General features: G+C 44.2%; 1 protein-coding gene across 1 annotated transcript in view; it reads left to right on the forward strand.

Annotated features, from left to right (window-relative positions):
- efnb3b (ephrin-B3b) overlaps positions 1-16,260 on the forward strand; it is a 95,565-nt gene that overhangs the window by 70,430 nt on the left and 8,875 nt on the right. Inside the window, exon 3 of the mRNA XM_066681444.1 lies at positions 14,692-14,784. Coding sequence (XP_066537541.1) covers positions 14,692-14,784 — 93 coding nt within the window. The remainder of the gene's footprint in view (positions 1-14,691; positions 14,785-16,260) is intronic.

Genomic DNA, 16,260 nt, shown 5'->3' on the forward strand with positions numbered 1-16,260 from the left:
CACAGACGACCACATGCTCTCTCCAGAGATGTGGAGCGCACACACACAGTCGTTCTGCCATGCAGCGAGGCGCTGGTGCGCATGCCTGTTCCCTCAGTAGAGAAGCCTGACCCAGTTTGGTTGGATGTTCTTGCTCTGTGACCCACATCCCCTTGCTGTGGCCCTCCGCTTTGCCGACGTTATGAAAGTGCGTCTGCACCCAATAACCTTCGCCATTACCCAGGCCCTGCAGAGATATCCCAGGATGCTGTGCTCCGCTGAAAATGGTTACAGGGTTATGGAGAACAGGGCACTGAGTCTCTTCCTGGTCATCTTTCTTGGCTTTAAGTGGGACTGTCCGATACGGGCGGGATGTTACTGCTACGTATTCCAATAACAATGAAATAGACTGTCGCAGCAGACCTCCTCTTTAAAATGTATGCTGTAGAAATAAAGCATTTTTCTTTCATGTGAAGTTACAATGTTGGATTTTTTAGGGTGGGTTTTCTCAGTGATATTGAGAATAAGTTAAAAAATCCCTGATGTGAAGTGGTTCATTAGGGACCTGCCTTAGAAAAGTAACAGAAAAGTATATTTGGATCTGTGATTGATCAGAGAAGTTCAGTGTTGGTTAGTGTTGGTCAGCGTTAGTCAGAGAAGGTCAGTGTTGTTCAGAGAAGGTCAGTGTTGGTCAGTGTTAGTCAGAGAAGGTCAGTGTTGGTCAGAGAAGGTCAGTGTTGGTCAGTATTAGTCAGTATTGGTCAAAGAAGGTCAGCATTGGTCCGAGAAGGTCAGTGTTGGTCAGTGTTAGTCAGAGAAGGTCAGTGTTGGTCAGAGAAGGTCAGTGTTGGTCAGTATTAGTCAGAGAAGGTCAGTGTTGGTCAGTGCTGGTCAGTATTGGTCAGAGAAGGTCAGCATTGGTCCGAGAAGGTCAGTGTTGGTCAGAGAAGGTCAGTGTTGGTCAATGTTGGTCAGCGTTGGTCAGCGTTAGTCAGAGAAGGTCAGTGTTGTTCAGAGAAGGTCAGTGTTGGTCAGTGTTAGTCAGAGAAGGTCAGTGTTGGTCAGCGTTGGTCAGTGTTAGTCAGAGAAGGTCAGTGTTGGTCAATGTTGGTCAGCGTTGGTCAGCGTTAGTCAGAGAAGGTCAGTGTTGTTCAGAGAAGGTCAGTGTTGGTCAGCGTTGGTCAGTGTTAGTCAGAGAAGGTCAGTGTTGGTCAGTGTTGGTCAGCGTTAGTCAGAGAAGGTCAGTGTTGTTCAGAGAAGGTCAGTGTTGGTCAGTGTTAGTCAGAGAAGGTCAGTGTTGGTCAGCGTTGGTCAGTGTTAGTCAGAGAAGGTCAGTGTTGGTCAATGTTGGTCAGCGTTGGTCAGCGTTAGTCAGAGAAGGTCAGTGTTGTTCAGAGAAGGTCAGTGTTGGTCAGCGTTGGTCAGTGTTAGTCAGAGAAGGTCAGTGTTGGTCAGAGAAGGTCAGTGTTGGTCAGTGTTGGTCTGAGAAGGTCAGTATTGGGCAGCGTTGGTCAGAGAAGGTCAGCGTTGGTCAGTATTCTTACAACACACAGTTATATGGACACAGTTATTATTGTTATGGCAATTGTCTAAGTGTCACCAGGAGTTTCAAATGATTCTCAGGCCTGAGGAGAAACCAGAGGAATAAAGTAAACAGTTTATATAGAGCCTTTGTCACGTACACTTGCTGTCCTGTTGTCTCAGATTACCTCCCCAAGTCCCAGACGTTCTCAGTGGGATTCTGCCAGCTCAATTCTCACTATTCTTGCGAATTCCCCAACTCTCGCTCACGTCGCTCTCTTCCAAACTGGATGCACACTTAACATTTTGATTAAGATTCCCTAAATCTATCTTAAGAATTACCTGCAAAGCACTTCTCCTTTCTCAAAAGGCGTATGAGGTCATGTATCCAAGCAGAGCACGTTCTGTGTCCTAATCACTACCTATTGACCACTGCGTTAAATCACTCTATCACTATTTATGTAGTGTTTTGTAGTGCATTTTCACATCACAAGTATCACTATGACCAGTATCACAAAAATGATTAACAAACATTGTTTGTTATGCAGCCTAACTTCACTCATTTTCCTTTTTTCCACTCGTTTTTTCTTGTTGTGGTCGGATCTACATAACGGTCGGGTCTGTTCTTGTTTGTTTTGTCATGCCTGGTGGTTTAGGCCTCTCCATCTTCTTCCCTCATTCCTTATTCCTTTTCTCCTGCTCCACCATTCTCAGTGCCAGTGTAATCATGAAATCTTAGCTCATATTTTCCAAGCTCACCACTCTTTTACTTTGTTTATCTCATTTGGGCCCAGCTCTGGCCCTTTGTGCTTGTTGACATTCATAGCTTTGCAGACAAAACCCTTTCACTTCTAAAAAACAAATCTGAGCACTTTCATTACTGAGTTACAGAGCAGTTAATTTCACTAAAACAGGCTTTACAATATTACACATTGAGTTCTCCATGCTTGGCTTCATGCTGTATATTGTACAGTATTAGCATAAGTATTGAATGTATTTTGTACCTCATTAGACCTTTAATTAACATTGGTAAATGAATGTGTAGTAATTGACTCTCATATTAAGAAAACATTAAAGCATAAATATATTTTCATTTCCGAAGCTGGGATGACATAAAAGACTTGTGGGAAATCTGAAGTCAGAAGATGATATGCCAACAAAGCACTTCTTTTTTTTTGTTACCCTTTTTTTTAATTAATCAGCAAAATGAAAACCAGAATTAAAAGTCTGTTTTCAGACGCTGTGTAGAAATATCCCAGACACTGTGTAGAGATATCCCAGACACTGTGTAGAAATATCCCAGACACTGTGTAGAGATATCCCAGACACTGTGTAGAGATATCCCAGACACTGTGTAGAAATATCCCAGACGCTGTGCAGAAATATCCCAGACGCTGTGCAGAAATATTCCAGACACTGTGTAGAAATATCCCAGACGCTGTGTAGAAATATCCCAGACGCTGTGTAGAAATATCCCAGACGCTGTGTAGAAATATCCCAGACGCTGTGTAGAAATATCCCAGACGCCGTGCAGAAATATCCCAGACTCTGTGCAGAAATATCCCAGACGCTGTGTAGAAACATCCCAGACGCTGTGTAGAAACATCCCAGACGCTGTCTAGAAATATCCCAGACGCTGTGTAGAAATATCCCAGAGGCTGTGTAGAAGTATCCCAGACGCCGTGTAGAAGTATCCCAGACGCCGTGTAGAAGTATCCCAGACGCCGTGCAGAAATATCTCAGACGCCGTGCAGAAATATCTCAGACGCTGTGTAGAAATATCCCAGACGCTGTGTAGAAACATCCCAGATGCTGTGTAGAGATATCCCAGACGCTGTGTAGAGATATCCCAGACGCTGTGCAGAAATATCCCAGACGCCGTGCAGAAATATCCCAGACGCCGTGCAGAAATATCTCAGACGCCGTGTAGAAATATCCCAGACGCTGTGCAGAAATATCCCAGACGCTGTGCAGAAATATCCCAGACGCCGTGCAGAAATATCCCAGACGCCGTGCAGAAATATCTCAGACGCCGTGTAGAAATATCCCAGACGCTGTGTAGAAATATCCCAGACGCTGTGCAGAAATATCCCAGACGCTGTGCAGAAATATCCCAGACACTGTGCAGAAATATCCCAGACACTGTGCAGAAATATCCCAGACGCTGTGTAGAAATATCCCAGACGCTGTGTAGAAATATCCCAGACGCTGTGTAGAAATATCCCAGACGCTGTGTAGAAATATCCCAGACGCTGTGTAGAAATATCCCAGACGCCGTGTAGAAACATCCCAGACGCTGTGTAGAAATATCCCAGACGCTGTGTAGAAATATCCCAGACGCTGTGTAGAAATATCCCAGACGCTGTGTAGAAATATCCCAGCTCGTGTCTATGTTTTTCTCTGCCTCTGACCCGTGTGAGACACTGGTCACTCTCTGGCTCTGGCTGAATGTTCGTGTTTGTTGTTTACCTGTGTTGTTTATTGTTGTTGTGATTGGTAGATGGAGTCGCTGTAGTTGTTGTATCAAGGTGTGATAGAGTCTGGCAGACCTCCAGCACCAACTCCACTCACCCAAACACAACAGAGTTCCCTCTGCTCATTGAAGTGTAGTGCAGCACCTCTTCCTTGTAAAAGTTGAAGAAATATACTGATGTGTACAGAGGCACTGGTGCAATCTTCAGTGGAAAATAAAGGATGAACACACTCACCTTGTTGAAAAACACCTCAGAGAAAGAGAGAGAGAGAGAGAGATCACAGTATAATAAGCTTTAATGTCCTTTTAAAAGTTCTTTAAAATATAATATGAATATTCAAGCTGTTACAGTGGTGTTGTTCGTTTTTATATCTCTTCTTTGATCAATTTTGCTAAAGAAACTCAAACAGAATCCTTTCAAAGGGTCTGGTATTTGTTTAATATCCTGTTCAATCTATTAACAATCCAATTACTGTAGCTATTTTGACAGTGATTTTCAGAGCAGTCCTACAATGTACTTATTATTCAGATGGTCTCAATGATGCTTATGATCATAATATAATTATTATCATTATTTTCATTACACTACAGGAGTTTCTAGAAAATGGTGGAGCTCTATGGCTATGCAGGCAAGGTCAAAACACAATAATAAGGAACTTACAGAAAGTAGGATTTCGAATAAGGCTCTGTAAAGCTCATTACGTCGGCACAACTTCACAGAGCGCTGCGGAAAACTGGGAACTATAAATCTCTTAATGAGTCCACACACTGGAAGCAGGTGCAGGTGATAATGAGCAGAAGGTGTTGGGAGGAGGCGGAGCTGCCGGAGATTAGGGCTGTTCCCTTCTAAGCCCGGTGAGTCAGGACTGGAGTTAACCCTTCGTTCCTTTTTTCAGCGTTCTTCTAATGCCGCCGTTGTAGAGTTGCCATAAAAAGTTATGACCTGATATCCGCAGCAACGGGGCGCGTTGTCCAAATTTAACAAGTATTTAAGAAGAAGTGTGAATCCATTTTAAAACAGAACATGAAACCTTGTGATACCTGCAATCCCAGCATTTTCCGTCCTACCTAATGTTGGTGCGTCCTACGGCGACGTCTAGTCTCTGATTTGTTGTGTTTTAGTTGGAAATCAAGCGATCTACTGAATGATTACTAGTCTGGATCCTACAGGGATCAGTCAGTAGAAGAAATGGAGTGCAGTGTCCATAATACACAGTGAGTACTACACTGGGGATTCTGCATCTGGTTGGGATGTTTGCACATTTCCCATAGCGGCCATTTTAGGGTTATAATATTCCAAAGCATATTTTACACTAAGGCTAAACAATATAAGGACCTCATATTTGGAGCGTTATACAGTGAAAAGGGAGAAGGTTTGGACAAAGCCTGGAAAATCTGAGAGAACGTTACCATAAGTGTGTTTTGGGAAGCTTTTGTTTACATACTGTAATAGCCTTGTTTGCCTTTTGAGCTTGGAATATAGTTCAAGAGTGTTATTCATTATAGATGTATTCACAGTGTATGCAGGCCGGTGTTTTATATATTCACTGTGTGTGTGTGTGTGTGTGTGCGATGCTAGTCTGGAGGTCTCTCAGGAGAAACAGGGAGTTCTCTGAGGCCCCGGGGGCTACACCTTTAATACTGGAAGTTAAAACAGAAAAAATGAGGGACGGGATGGGGATGAGAGAGAGGGTTAAACACATAATAAGAAAGAGAGTGCGGAGGGAGGGGGGGAGGATGATCCTAATCGGACTGGATGGATTGAAAGTGAATAAGTTGCTGCGAATGGAAATGTCATGAAGCCCAGAGTAGAGATCAGCACAACACACAGCACGCAAGCAGAGCCACTGGGATCATTCCTATGGGTGTTTAAGCGATATATATATATGTGTGTGTGTGTGTGTGTGTGTGGGTGTGTGGGTGGGACTGTATAAGTATGCATATCCACATCTATGATTATTATGAGCTACAGAAGTAGTAACCCATACACACATCAAGAGGATGCTTTGTGTCCTACACAAACACACATTATTTTCAAAACCAAATGGGCCTTAAATAAAAATGGAGAAAGTTCTGTTTTTCTACCATTTATTACAGGGTTGTTTTAAGTCCTAATATATTTATTTTATTTATTACATTTCTGGCTCTCTCTCAAACACACACACACACACACACTCTCACTCTCTTTCTGTCTGCCTGTCTCCCACGCCAACATTCATGAGCAATAGGAGAGTTATGACATGTGATGATATTTCTGCCTCTACAGTGTGGCATTATCTTGGTCTTGTGCTTGACGTGTGTCATAAACAGCAGCTCGTCTGAACTCGGCTGCATTATGGTAAGTGCTGTCAGAGCTCTGCTGTTTCCCCGCAGAGGAGCCGCCGCTTCCCCCCGCGCTGCAAATCGCACTCGGCTTTGTGTGGGCAATTTCCCCCAGCGCTTCTCTCCTCAGAGCCACGGTGACATTGTTAAACTTCATCTCTTTATGTCACGCAGCAGGCCATTTTTTGTGTGTGTGTTTATAGAGGGGCATTAAGATTTGTGTCGACTCCAAGTGTTATTAATAACTGCTCTGCTGTTGGTATTTCCCTGCAGTATTTTAAAAATCTCTCTCTCTCTCTCTCCTCCAGCTGTCTTCACTCTCTTAATTGCTTATGAAGGCTTCATTAAGGGCTTATATCATCTTTATGAATGTGCTAGATTTGATTTATAATGTCTTACTTGGTTACAGGAAATATGAAGCAGGAGCCAAATATATAAATAGTGGGCCCAAAGTGAGTGGGAGCTAAACTCTCCCAGTTCAGTCTGCAAGAAAAAACACACCGTAACTCAAATGCACACACACACACACACACACACACACACACACACACACACACACACACACCATAGTGTACATTACTGTAGCTAAATGCTGCTCTGTCTGCACTTAGCTTACCTCATACCAACATGAAATATTTAATTTCTTAAGTAAAAGCTGCATACATCGTGACTGTAGTATTGTTCCCCCATGAGAAAAGAGATAGATTTGGTACAAAGTCTTTCGACAGAGACGTGGGAAACAATTGTTATGAGGTGCATTGTTTAAATGCTGTTTAAAGGCTAAAAAATTATTGTAACAAATACAACTTTGAAACCCAGACTCACAGAAGAACACAGGCACATGTGCCCCATAAATAAACAGCCTGCGTATAAAACAAACTCACACACTTCCCTACAAACTCACTCTTCCTGTCTGCCTCCTGCCTCCACTTTTAATAAACACACAGAGAGAGAGAGAGAGAGAGAGAGAGAGAGAGGTCTGTAATGGATGGCTGTATCTGCAGATGTGCAGGGAGCAGAAATATGGTTTAAATTATGTTAGTGTTTGAAGTTATTGAGATATGGACAGGACATGTGTATTCAATTGAGCACCATTATGAGTTAAGTTAGGTCACCCACATGCGCACACACACACACACACACAATATAAACACAAATGTCTTGACTTAGTAATAGCTGGGGTGCAAATGCCTGCTGTCTGTAACTGCTGACTGCGTTCTGCCTCATCACACTTTCTACAGGGGCCTACAGTCCTATTAATCTGATGCATGCGTGGAAGGAAAACAAATACACACACACACACACACAGTGTCAGCACATCTTTCTTTTCCTGTTTTCATCTCCTCTCCTCAACATTTTTGTCTTGTTTGTTTACAAATCTGCTCTTTTGCAAACTGCGAAATCTTTTTTTTCCCACTCATTTTCAGCTGTTCTTTCTGTTTTGCGCCCTCTTTCATCAGAAAACCTCACATGTTGCATTCACTTGTGCTTGAAACCGAGAGGGTGGACTCACCTTTCATTTTATTCCTACGTTTGCCGTAGTGGGTCACTGTGACCTGGGTTAACCTCAGGACCTGGCCCATCATCCCTAGATGTAATTCAGGGTTGTCACTAATATTATTGCTGCATTTATTTAATAAATGCCAAGACTGTTCTCTAAGGGAATTGGAAATTTTAGGTTTTTATTCAGCATTTGACCTTTTCCAGTACGAAAACACTAAATTAAAATATAATAGAATTCGTCACTAGTGTTTTATGGATACTCTGATTTAACAAGTCTATAATAAACAAACCTACGGATCCAAACTGTGCTGTGAATATTTGCTCAAAAATTATGTATTCAGAGTTACATGATTTTTTGTTACCTAATCATATTTGTAATATATGAATTGAGTGTTTTTTTCAGCTGTTCTTTATGTTTTGCACCCTCTTTCATCAGAAAACCTCACATGTTGCATTCACTTGTACTTGAAACCGAGAGGGTGGACTCACCCTTCATTTTATTCCTACGTTTGCCGTAGTGGGTCACTGTGACCTGGGTTAACCTCAGGACCTGGCCCATCATCCCTAGATGTAATTCAGGGTTGTCACTAATATTATTGCTGCATTTATTTAATAAATGCCAAGACTGTTCTATAAGGGAATTGGAAATTTGTAGGTTTTTATTCAGCATATCACCTTTTCCAGTACGAAAACACTAAATTAAAATATAATAGAATTCGTCACTAGTGTTTTATGGATACTCTGATTTAACAAGTCTATAATAAACAAACCTACGGATCCAAACTGTGCTGTGAATATTTGCTCAAAAATTATGTATTCAGAGTTACATGATTTTTTTTTTTGTTGCCTAATCATATTTGTAATATATGAATTGAGTCTTTTTTTTATGAATTCCTTCTTTTGACTCTATTTATTAACGTTTTTGGAATTGCTTATTTTTGTGTAGGTTTATTTCTACAGTTTTTTTAAAACGACAAGGAGTCTGTTCATCGTCAGAGTAATTGGTACTTATAAACTACAGTGACAACCTTAATATAAACACACACAAACACACACACACACACACACTTGTCTGGGTGTGTTTGGATGGGCTGGTTGCAGTGTGCTCAGTAACTGATTCTGACTGTGCTGATATTTCATTAAGGCTGCTTTTCCCTTCTCTCCGCTCTTCTCTGCTCCTCCTCTTTCCACTTTTCTTTCCTTTCTTTTTTTCCCTGTTTTTTTTAAGGATGGTTAGAGGGACTGAGACGTCCCACTGAAGCCGTTGCTGTCCTCCCGTTTACTCTCCAGCCCCCCATCACTGCTCATCATCATCTCAATTACTCATCCTCTCCTCCTTCCGTCTCCCTCTCTCCTCTCATCTCTGCCCAAGTACTTGTCTGCCTCCTCCTCCCATCACTTTCCTTATCTCTCTCTGTCTCACTCTCTCCCTCCGTCTCCCTCTCTAGCTCTCTCTAATTTTTTTTTTTACCTCAAGAAACAAGTCCCCGTGTGCCTACAGCTTTTTTTTTCTCTCTTCGCTTTTTACACATCCCTGTGTTTTCTTTTTCTTTTTTTTTTTCTTTTTTTTTTTTCCAGTGCATGCTCCAAGAGCAGTTTTTGACTTTCCACAAATAACCAGTGCCGGGAGTCATCTTGTTTCCCTCGCTGTATATTTTTGCCCATTCTCTCTCTTTCTCTCTCCCTCCTGCTCCCTTTGCTGCCTTCTTTCTCTTTTCTCTCTTCCCCTCACGCTTTTGCTCTTTCTATCACTTCCTATCGTCTCTCATCTCAGTCATGTCAGCAACAGCTTGTCAAAGACAATCAGTGTCTTTTTCCCCCCATGTGCTCTCTCTCTCTCTCTCTCTCTCTCTCTCTCTCTCTCTATCATTTTCCTTTTCTTTTTTCTTCCGTTTTCTCAAAAGCGGGTTTTAGATTCGTACAGTTCTGGCATGCGCATGTCTGTCACAGTTGATCCAAGAACAAAAGCACTTATGTAAGACTCAGCCCTGCTGTTAGTCCGACTGTACACTAGGGTGTATGTTGTTGTGTAGTGTAATGGGAATCCTGACATTCCCAGTTCCAGCAACCACCCAACTCTCTAAGGCTCAGTAAGATTTCTTGGGCAAGACTGAACTGTACCTACTCTACATCTGTAACATGATTATAACTGTAAATCACTCAGGATGAGAGTGTGTGCTCAATGGGGTAAGTGTGAAATGTAATTTTTAGGCTGCCTTACATCTACATATACACCACCTGAATCTTCTAAGCAGTCTTAACCACTTCTGTCTCTGGAAATTAGAGTCAGTTTAACACGTAACAAATTGTTATGAGCTTGTCTCTGCCATGTCCACTGGTTGGTTCTTCATGATCATCCATGTAGACCAACCAAAATAAAGTAGTGATTGATTTAGGTGTGTTATTTTGGGGTTAATGGTTTGATCCTTCATTCATTCATTATCTGTAACTCTTATCCAGTTCAGGGTCACGGTGGGTCCAGAGCCTACCTGGAATCATTGGGTGCAAGGCGGGAATACACCCTGGAGAGGGCGCCAGTCCTTCATAGGGCAACACACACACACATTCACTCACACACTTACACCTACGGACACTTTTGAGTCACCAATCCACCTACCAACGTGTGTTTTTGGACTGTGGGAGGAAACCGGAGCACCCGGAGGAAACCCACGCAGACACAGGGAGAACACACCACACTCCTCACAGACAGTCACCCGGAGGAAACCCACGCAGACACAGGGAGAACACACCACACTCCTCACAGACAGTCACCCGGAGGAAACCCACGCAGACACAGGGAGAACACACCACGCTCCTCACAGACAGTCACCCGGAGGAAACCCACAGAGACACAGGGAGAACACACCACACTCCTCACAGACAGTCACCCGGAGGAAACCCACGCAGACACAGGGAGAACACACCACACTCCTCACAGACAGTCACCTGGAGGAAACCCACGCAGACACAGGGAGAACACACCACACTCCTCACAGACAGTCACCCGGAGGAAACCCACACAGACACAGGGAGAACACAGGGAGAAAAGTCTGGCACTTAGCACAGGATGTCTTCCTGCCTTCCTCCACTTCCCCTGGACCCATGTATCCCTGCTCATGATAAAACAGTTCAACATTCATTTTAAACTACTTAAACATGCAGAAAGTGTACATATGTACAGGTGGATATTTCACATTTGTAAATGAACAGAGGCTATGTAAGGTTAAGTCGCCTGGCCCTGATTAGTCCCTTGTTGTTGTGGTTGGGGTTTGGTCAGAGTAGGAATGGTATGGTGGTGGTTTCCCAGTGAACTCTTAGTGGTTTAAGACCATGGTGAATGCTCCTAATTTACAGCAGTGTAAACAGTGTGGTGGGATTTCTTCACTAATGTTTAGGGAGGGGAACGGTTGTAAAGTTTTAGCATGCGTTTGCTGCGTGGGGGTGAGTTGCGTAATGGACTTTGACCCCGGTCTACGGTCTGTTCCCTCCTTCACTAGAAAACCTTGTTTTTTCAGCTACAGCTGTTAAAAGTGCTCAGTTTATATTTATTATTAACACCGACAGACTAAGGGCGTATTTATATGGTGGTGCGCTTGGCCAATAGTGGCATGCACACATTGCCATGGTGATAGCACCGGATAAAATATTATAATAATCTCAAAGTGCTCTGTCATGCTCTGGTATTAATTAAGTCATGAGTAGTTTTTATCAATCAGAAATCAGGTTCGCCGTGCCCCTGGGCGCTAGTCTGTGGGATGATAACGCATATTATAAATTCTCTCCGAGAGTGAGAAACAGCGAGCCTCAATAGACGCCCATGGAGCTGCAATTTTGCTGCATAGTGTTGTCGCGTGCTTTTTAAAATCATTTTTTTAAAAGTCTGATTATAATTGAGAGTGAATGACTGTGGAATTTTTGGAAGGCTCTGCGTGGTTTAGTTCGGTGAAAATCCAGTACATTTATTTGCTGTCAGCTTACTACATTATTCTTTAATCAAATATAACTGGTAGATTCTAATAAATGAGCATTTCTTCATATAATCAGCTCTAATTCCTGCACTTCCCTGTTTGTCCTTGTCCTCTGTGTGATGTGTCCTTTACCCTCTTTAGAATTCTCTTTTGATCTTGTGTGTGTGTGTGTGTGTGTGTGTGAGAGAGAGAGAGAGAGAGAGAGAGAGAGAGAGAGAGAGAGAGAGAGAGAGAGAGAGAGAGAGAGAGAGCAGGACTCTGGATGCCCTCTTTTTTGCTCCCCTGCGTTCACACATTGCGTAGTTCATTGGCCATCGTGATAGAGGGAGAGAATGAGTGAGAGAGTGCAGCAGAAAATAGAGGGAGGTGTGAGAGCCTGTTTCTTCACACTCCTCCAGCTCCTTCATTGGTTGAGATGTTATTCCATAGCCCCTAGCTGCACTGGAGAAAAGGGCGATTTATGATTTCTTTCTAAATGGCAGTAAAAAAGAAAAAAAGAAGCAAGGAATTTCCCCTTGAGACTCCTTGATAGAAGGAGAGAAAAAAAAGGGGTGAGAGAGAGAAAGAGGGAGGCAGTGAAAGTGTGCCTCACTTTTCATCTACTTCATTTCATTCGCCGTATCTCCATCGCTCAGTAAATAAGAACGGGGTTCATGCTCATATGAAGTCATCTCTCTCTCTCTCACACACACACACACACACACACACACACACTCACTCTCACTCTTTGAAGTGCAGACCATGTTACCAAGGTCAAAATGTCCTTTCCTGACTGTCAGTGACTGACTGTTTTGGCCCAGACTAACTTTAGCTCTTCTCTCAGCCACCTGTGGCTCTCCAGGACCAGGTGTGATCTGTTCCAACCCACATCTGTCCCTCACATACCAGGCCTGTGTGTGTGTGTGTGTGGATACCAGTCCAGTGAGAATGCTTTATGGTGTTAAATGTCCTCCTGAGAGGCTATAAATGAGGACGTGTGAGAGCTGGGCCATTTCTCACTGTGTATGAATCTTAAATGTGTGCCTGAGTAAAGTGACCCTTTCCAGCACAGTGACAGTGTGTGTATGAGGTGTGTGTCATCGCCAGGGAAAATATACTGCATGTGGGTGTGTGAAACTGCATGTGGCACGAGGTATAGTCTCCTACTGGCTTTTGATTTCTCACTTGACCCTGTGGTGGAAAGCGATTAAAAGTGTAGATTCTTAACTTTCAAAAAGATGCCGAAAGTGTGTTTGTTGAAGAAGAGGCGATATTTTATTGATGATTTGATTTAGAGTTGGCACTAAAAAGTACTGGCAGTGAATCTAGCCTGAGCTGCTGCTTGTGAAACGTTATTTAATGTAAAGGCACAGGCAATCTGGGGACTGCAAGGGATTTGCTGTGATGCCTCCACCGTTCGAGGCCAGGAGTAAATTCAAAGAGAACAACTGAAACAACTTTCCCATGAAAATAATCAAATTTGTTTAATACAGGAAACTCACATACGTAGCTGGTCTTTCAAGGAGGGGAAGCTCAATTTCGGCCTACATCATAAAATGTGTCGGTTTATTTCTACGTAAATTCTACCCTCCGTTCCTTTTTATGAAAATGATCTGTACCCTGTCGTACCAACAAGGCGTCTTTTCCAGGGACTTGACTAGTGTCCTCTCAATGGCCAGCAGAGCTAGGCTGCTTAAACGGCCTTGGCCCATGTGAAGTGTGTCCGCCTGTGAGTGCTTTGTGACGGTGGAGGGGCTCAGCAGCACCCGCTGGACAGAAACTGCGATAGAAGTCAGAAAGAGTGATAGAAGTCAGTCTCCAAACACAAGCAGCTACAAAAAACTCCACCAGAAATAGAAGCTCGATTTGTCGCTAGTCGTTTTTAACAAAGAAAATGCCTCTAAGAGGATTAAGAAAGTCTCTGGTTCAACTCAGAACAGAATGAAAATGTAATGCTCCCACGGATCTTTACACCAAAGGATCGCTGATTCGCTCACTTCGCTGTCAATCAAAAAGGGATTCAGCCTCAGACAGATCATCCAATCATCATGCAGAAGCTGAGCGTCCGGGCCAGCCGAGGCCAGCCCACTGCCCCATAGACCCCCAGAGACGCCGAGCGTCCGATGGGCGGGACAAAGCCCAGCATTTATCCAATGACTCGTCTCGTTTCGCTGCTTCGCTATTGAACTCTGTGGACGCTCAGCATCCTCACTGTTTAAAGCACTGTGAAGCTGCGGGAATGATTGAGAGGAAAGCCGCGTCTTTACCAGTGATAAGAAGCTGATTCTGAACAAAAGTTGAGCGCGTTGTAGTGCATATTTATTCAGTGACACGTACACACAGCAGTATATATTTGATCACTTATTTTTTGACATTTTAGGGGAAGCTGAGCTTCTCTTGCAGTCTTAGAGCAATCGCCTCTGGTAGCTGTACGTGGGAAGAACTCAAAAGGTCTAATTTACTCTGCATTTGTAGAATGGCTCTCCCTCTTCCCATGTCACTCAGCACAATGCAGATAGAGTTGAGACATTAGTGTTGTGTTGCACTGGTAGTTTCACATATCACATAAGAGACCATGTGCCGTCTTCACCCTCCCGAATTGGTGCCATGCCTCTTTTCTTCATCGGGGCCGAACTGACCTGGGCTTGAGCCTGGAAGAGCCCCACAGTTGTCAGGAACACTGAGGGAGATGGGAGTGAAGGAACAGCACGGTCCTCCTCCTCAATCCCCTTGAGCAAGACACCTAACCCCCACTGCTCCAGGGTGCTGGGGATGGCTGCCCTCAGCTCTGGGTGTACTGACAATATGTCGTACGGTGCACACTGACAAATAAATTTACGCTTTACGCTGATGTGTATTTGCATTTAGTGATAACTGTGTGTGATAACTGAATATACTCTACAACACTTGTATTGTTATTGACGTTTGTGTGCTCTTCTTCCTCAGCTACATCTGACGGCACGCGTCAGGGACTGGAGAGCATGAGAGGAGGCGTGTGTGCCACACAGGGCATGAAAGTGGTGCTCAAAGTGGGACAAAGTGAGTACACATAAACATAAAAGCATGTATACACACATTCACGGTCACTGGCAAGCACAAGTACACAAGAGTCTGACCCAAACAACAGATACACATTCACGAGGGCTCGTCACTGGAGAACAGTAACGGATGTTGGCCTTGACTCGTAAACAAATCAGAATAACAATTTTTGAATGAGTTTCTACTCTCTGCAAATGCACACATGCATGAACATTTACATAGTTTTGTATATTTCACCCACACTCACTCAAATATCTCACAATCACTCGACGCACCGTCTCCATTGCCGAGTTCAGTTAGCACTAGTTAACCGCAGGAATGTTGACATAGCTCAACCGCCATAACGGAACACTGCACAGACACATACTGTCTGTGTTTAGAGTGGAGTGTATTGCAGTTGAAAAATTAATAGCCACATCACTTTGTGTCCGGGACTCAAATGAACTCGTGTTACTTATTAATACTGAAGTACTGAGTAACTACAGGGCGGCACGGTGGTGCAGTCACACAGCTCCAGGGACCTGGAGGTTGTGGGTTCGTTTCCCACTCCGGGTGACAGTTCTCCCTGTGTCTGTGTGGGTTACTTCAGGGTGACTGTCTGTGAGGAGTGTGGTGTGTTCTCCCTGTGTCTGCGTTGGTTTCCTCCGGGTGACTGTCTGTGAGGAGTGTGGTGTGTTCTCCCTGTGTCTGCGTGGGTTTCCTCCGGGTGACTGTCTGTGAGGAGTGTGGTGTGTTCTCCCTGTGTCTGTGTGGGTTTCCTCTGGGTGACTGTCTGTGAGGAGTGTGGTGTGTTCTCTCTGTGTCTGCGTGGGTTTCCTCCGGGTGACTGTCTGTGAGGAGTGTGGTGTGTTCTCCCTGTGTCTGTGTGGGTTTCCTCCAGGTGACTGTCTGTGAGGAGTGTGGTGTGTTCTTCCTGTGTCTGTGTGGGTTTCCTCCGGGTGACTGTCTGTGAGGAGTGTGGTGTGTTCTCCCTGTGTCTGCGTGGGTTTCCTCCGGATGACTGTCTGTGAGGAGTGTGGTGTGTTCTCCCTGTGTCTGCGTGGGTTTCCTCCGGGTGACTGTCTGTGAGGAGTGTGGTGTGTTCTCCCTGTGTCTGTGTGGGTTTCCTCTGGGTGACTGTCTGTGAGGAGTGTGGTGTGTTCTCTCTGTGTCTGCGTGGGTTTCCTCCGGGTGACTGTCTGTGAGGAGTGTGGTGTGTTCTCCCTGTGTCTGTGTGGGTTTCCTCCAGGTGACTGTCTGTGAGGAGTGTGGTGTGTTCTTCCTGTGTCTGTGTGGGTTTCCTCCGGGTGACTGTCTGTGAGGAGTGTGGTGTGTTCTCCCTGTGTCTGCGTGGGTTTCCTCCGGATGACTGTCTGTGAGGAGTGTGGTGTGTTCTCTCTGTGTCTGCGTGGGTTTCCTCCGGGTGCTCCGGTTTCTTCGCACAGTCCAAAAACACACGTTGGTAGGTGGATTGGTGACTCAAAGGTGTCTGTAGGT

This window comes from Hoplias malabaricus, chromosome 9 (genome assembly GCF_029633855.1).
Source record: "Hoplias malabaricus isolate fHopMal1 chromosome 9, fHopMal1.hap1, whole genome shotgun sequence".
Classification (NCBI taxonomy): Eukaryota; Metazoa; Chordata; class Actinopteri; order Characiformes; family Erythrinidae; genus Hoplias; species Hoplias malabaricus.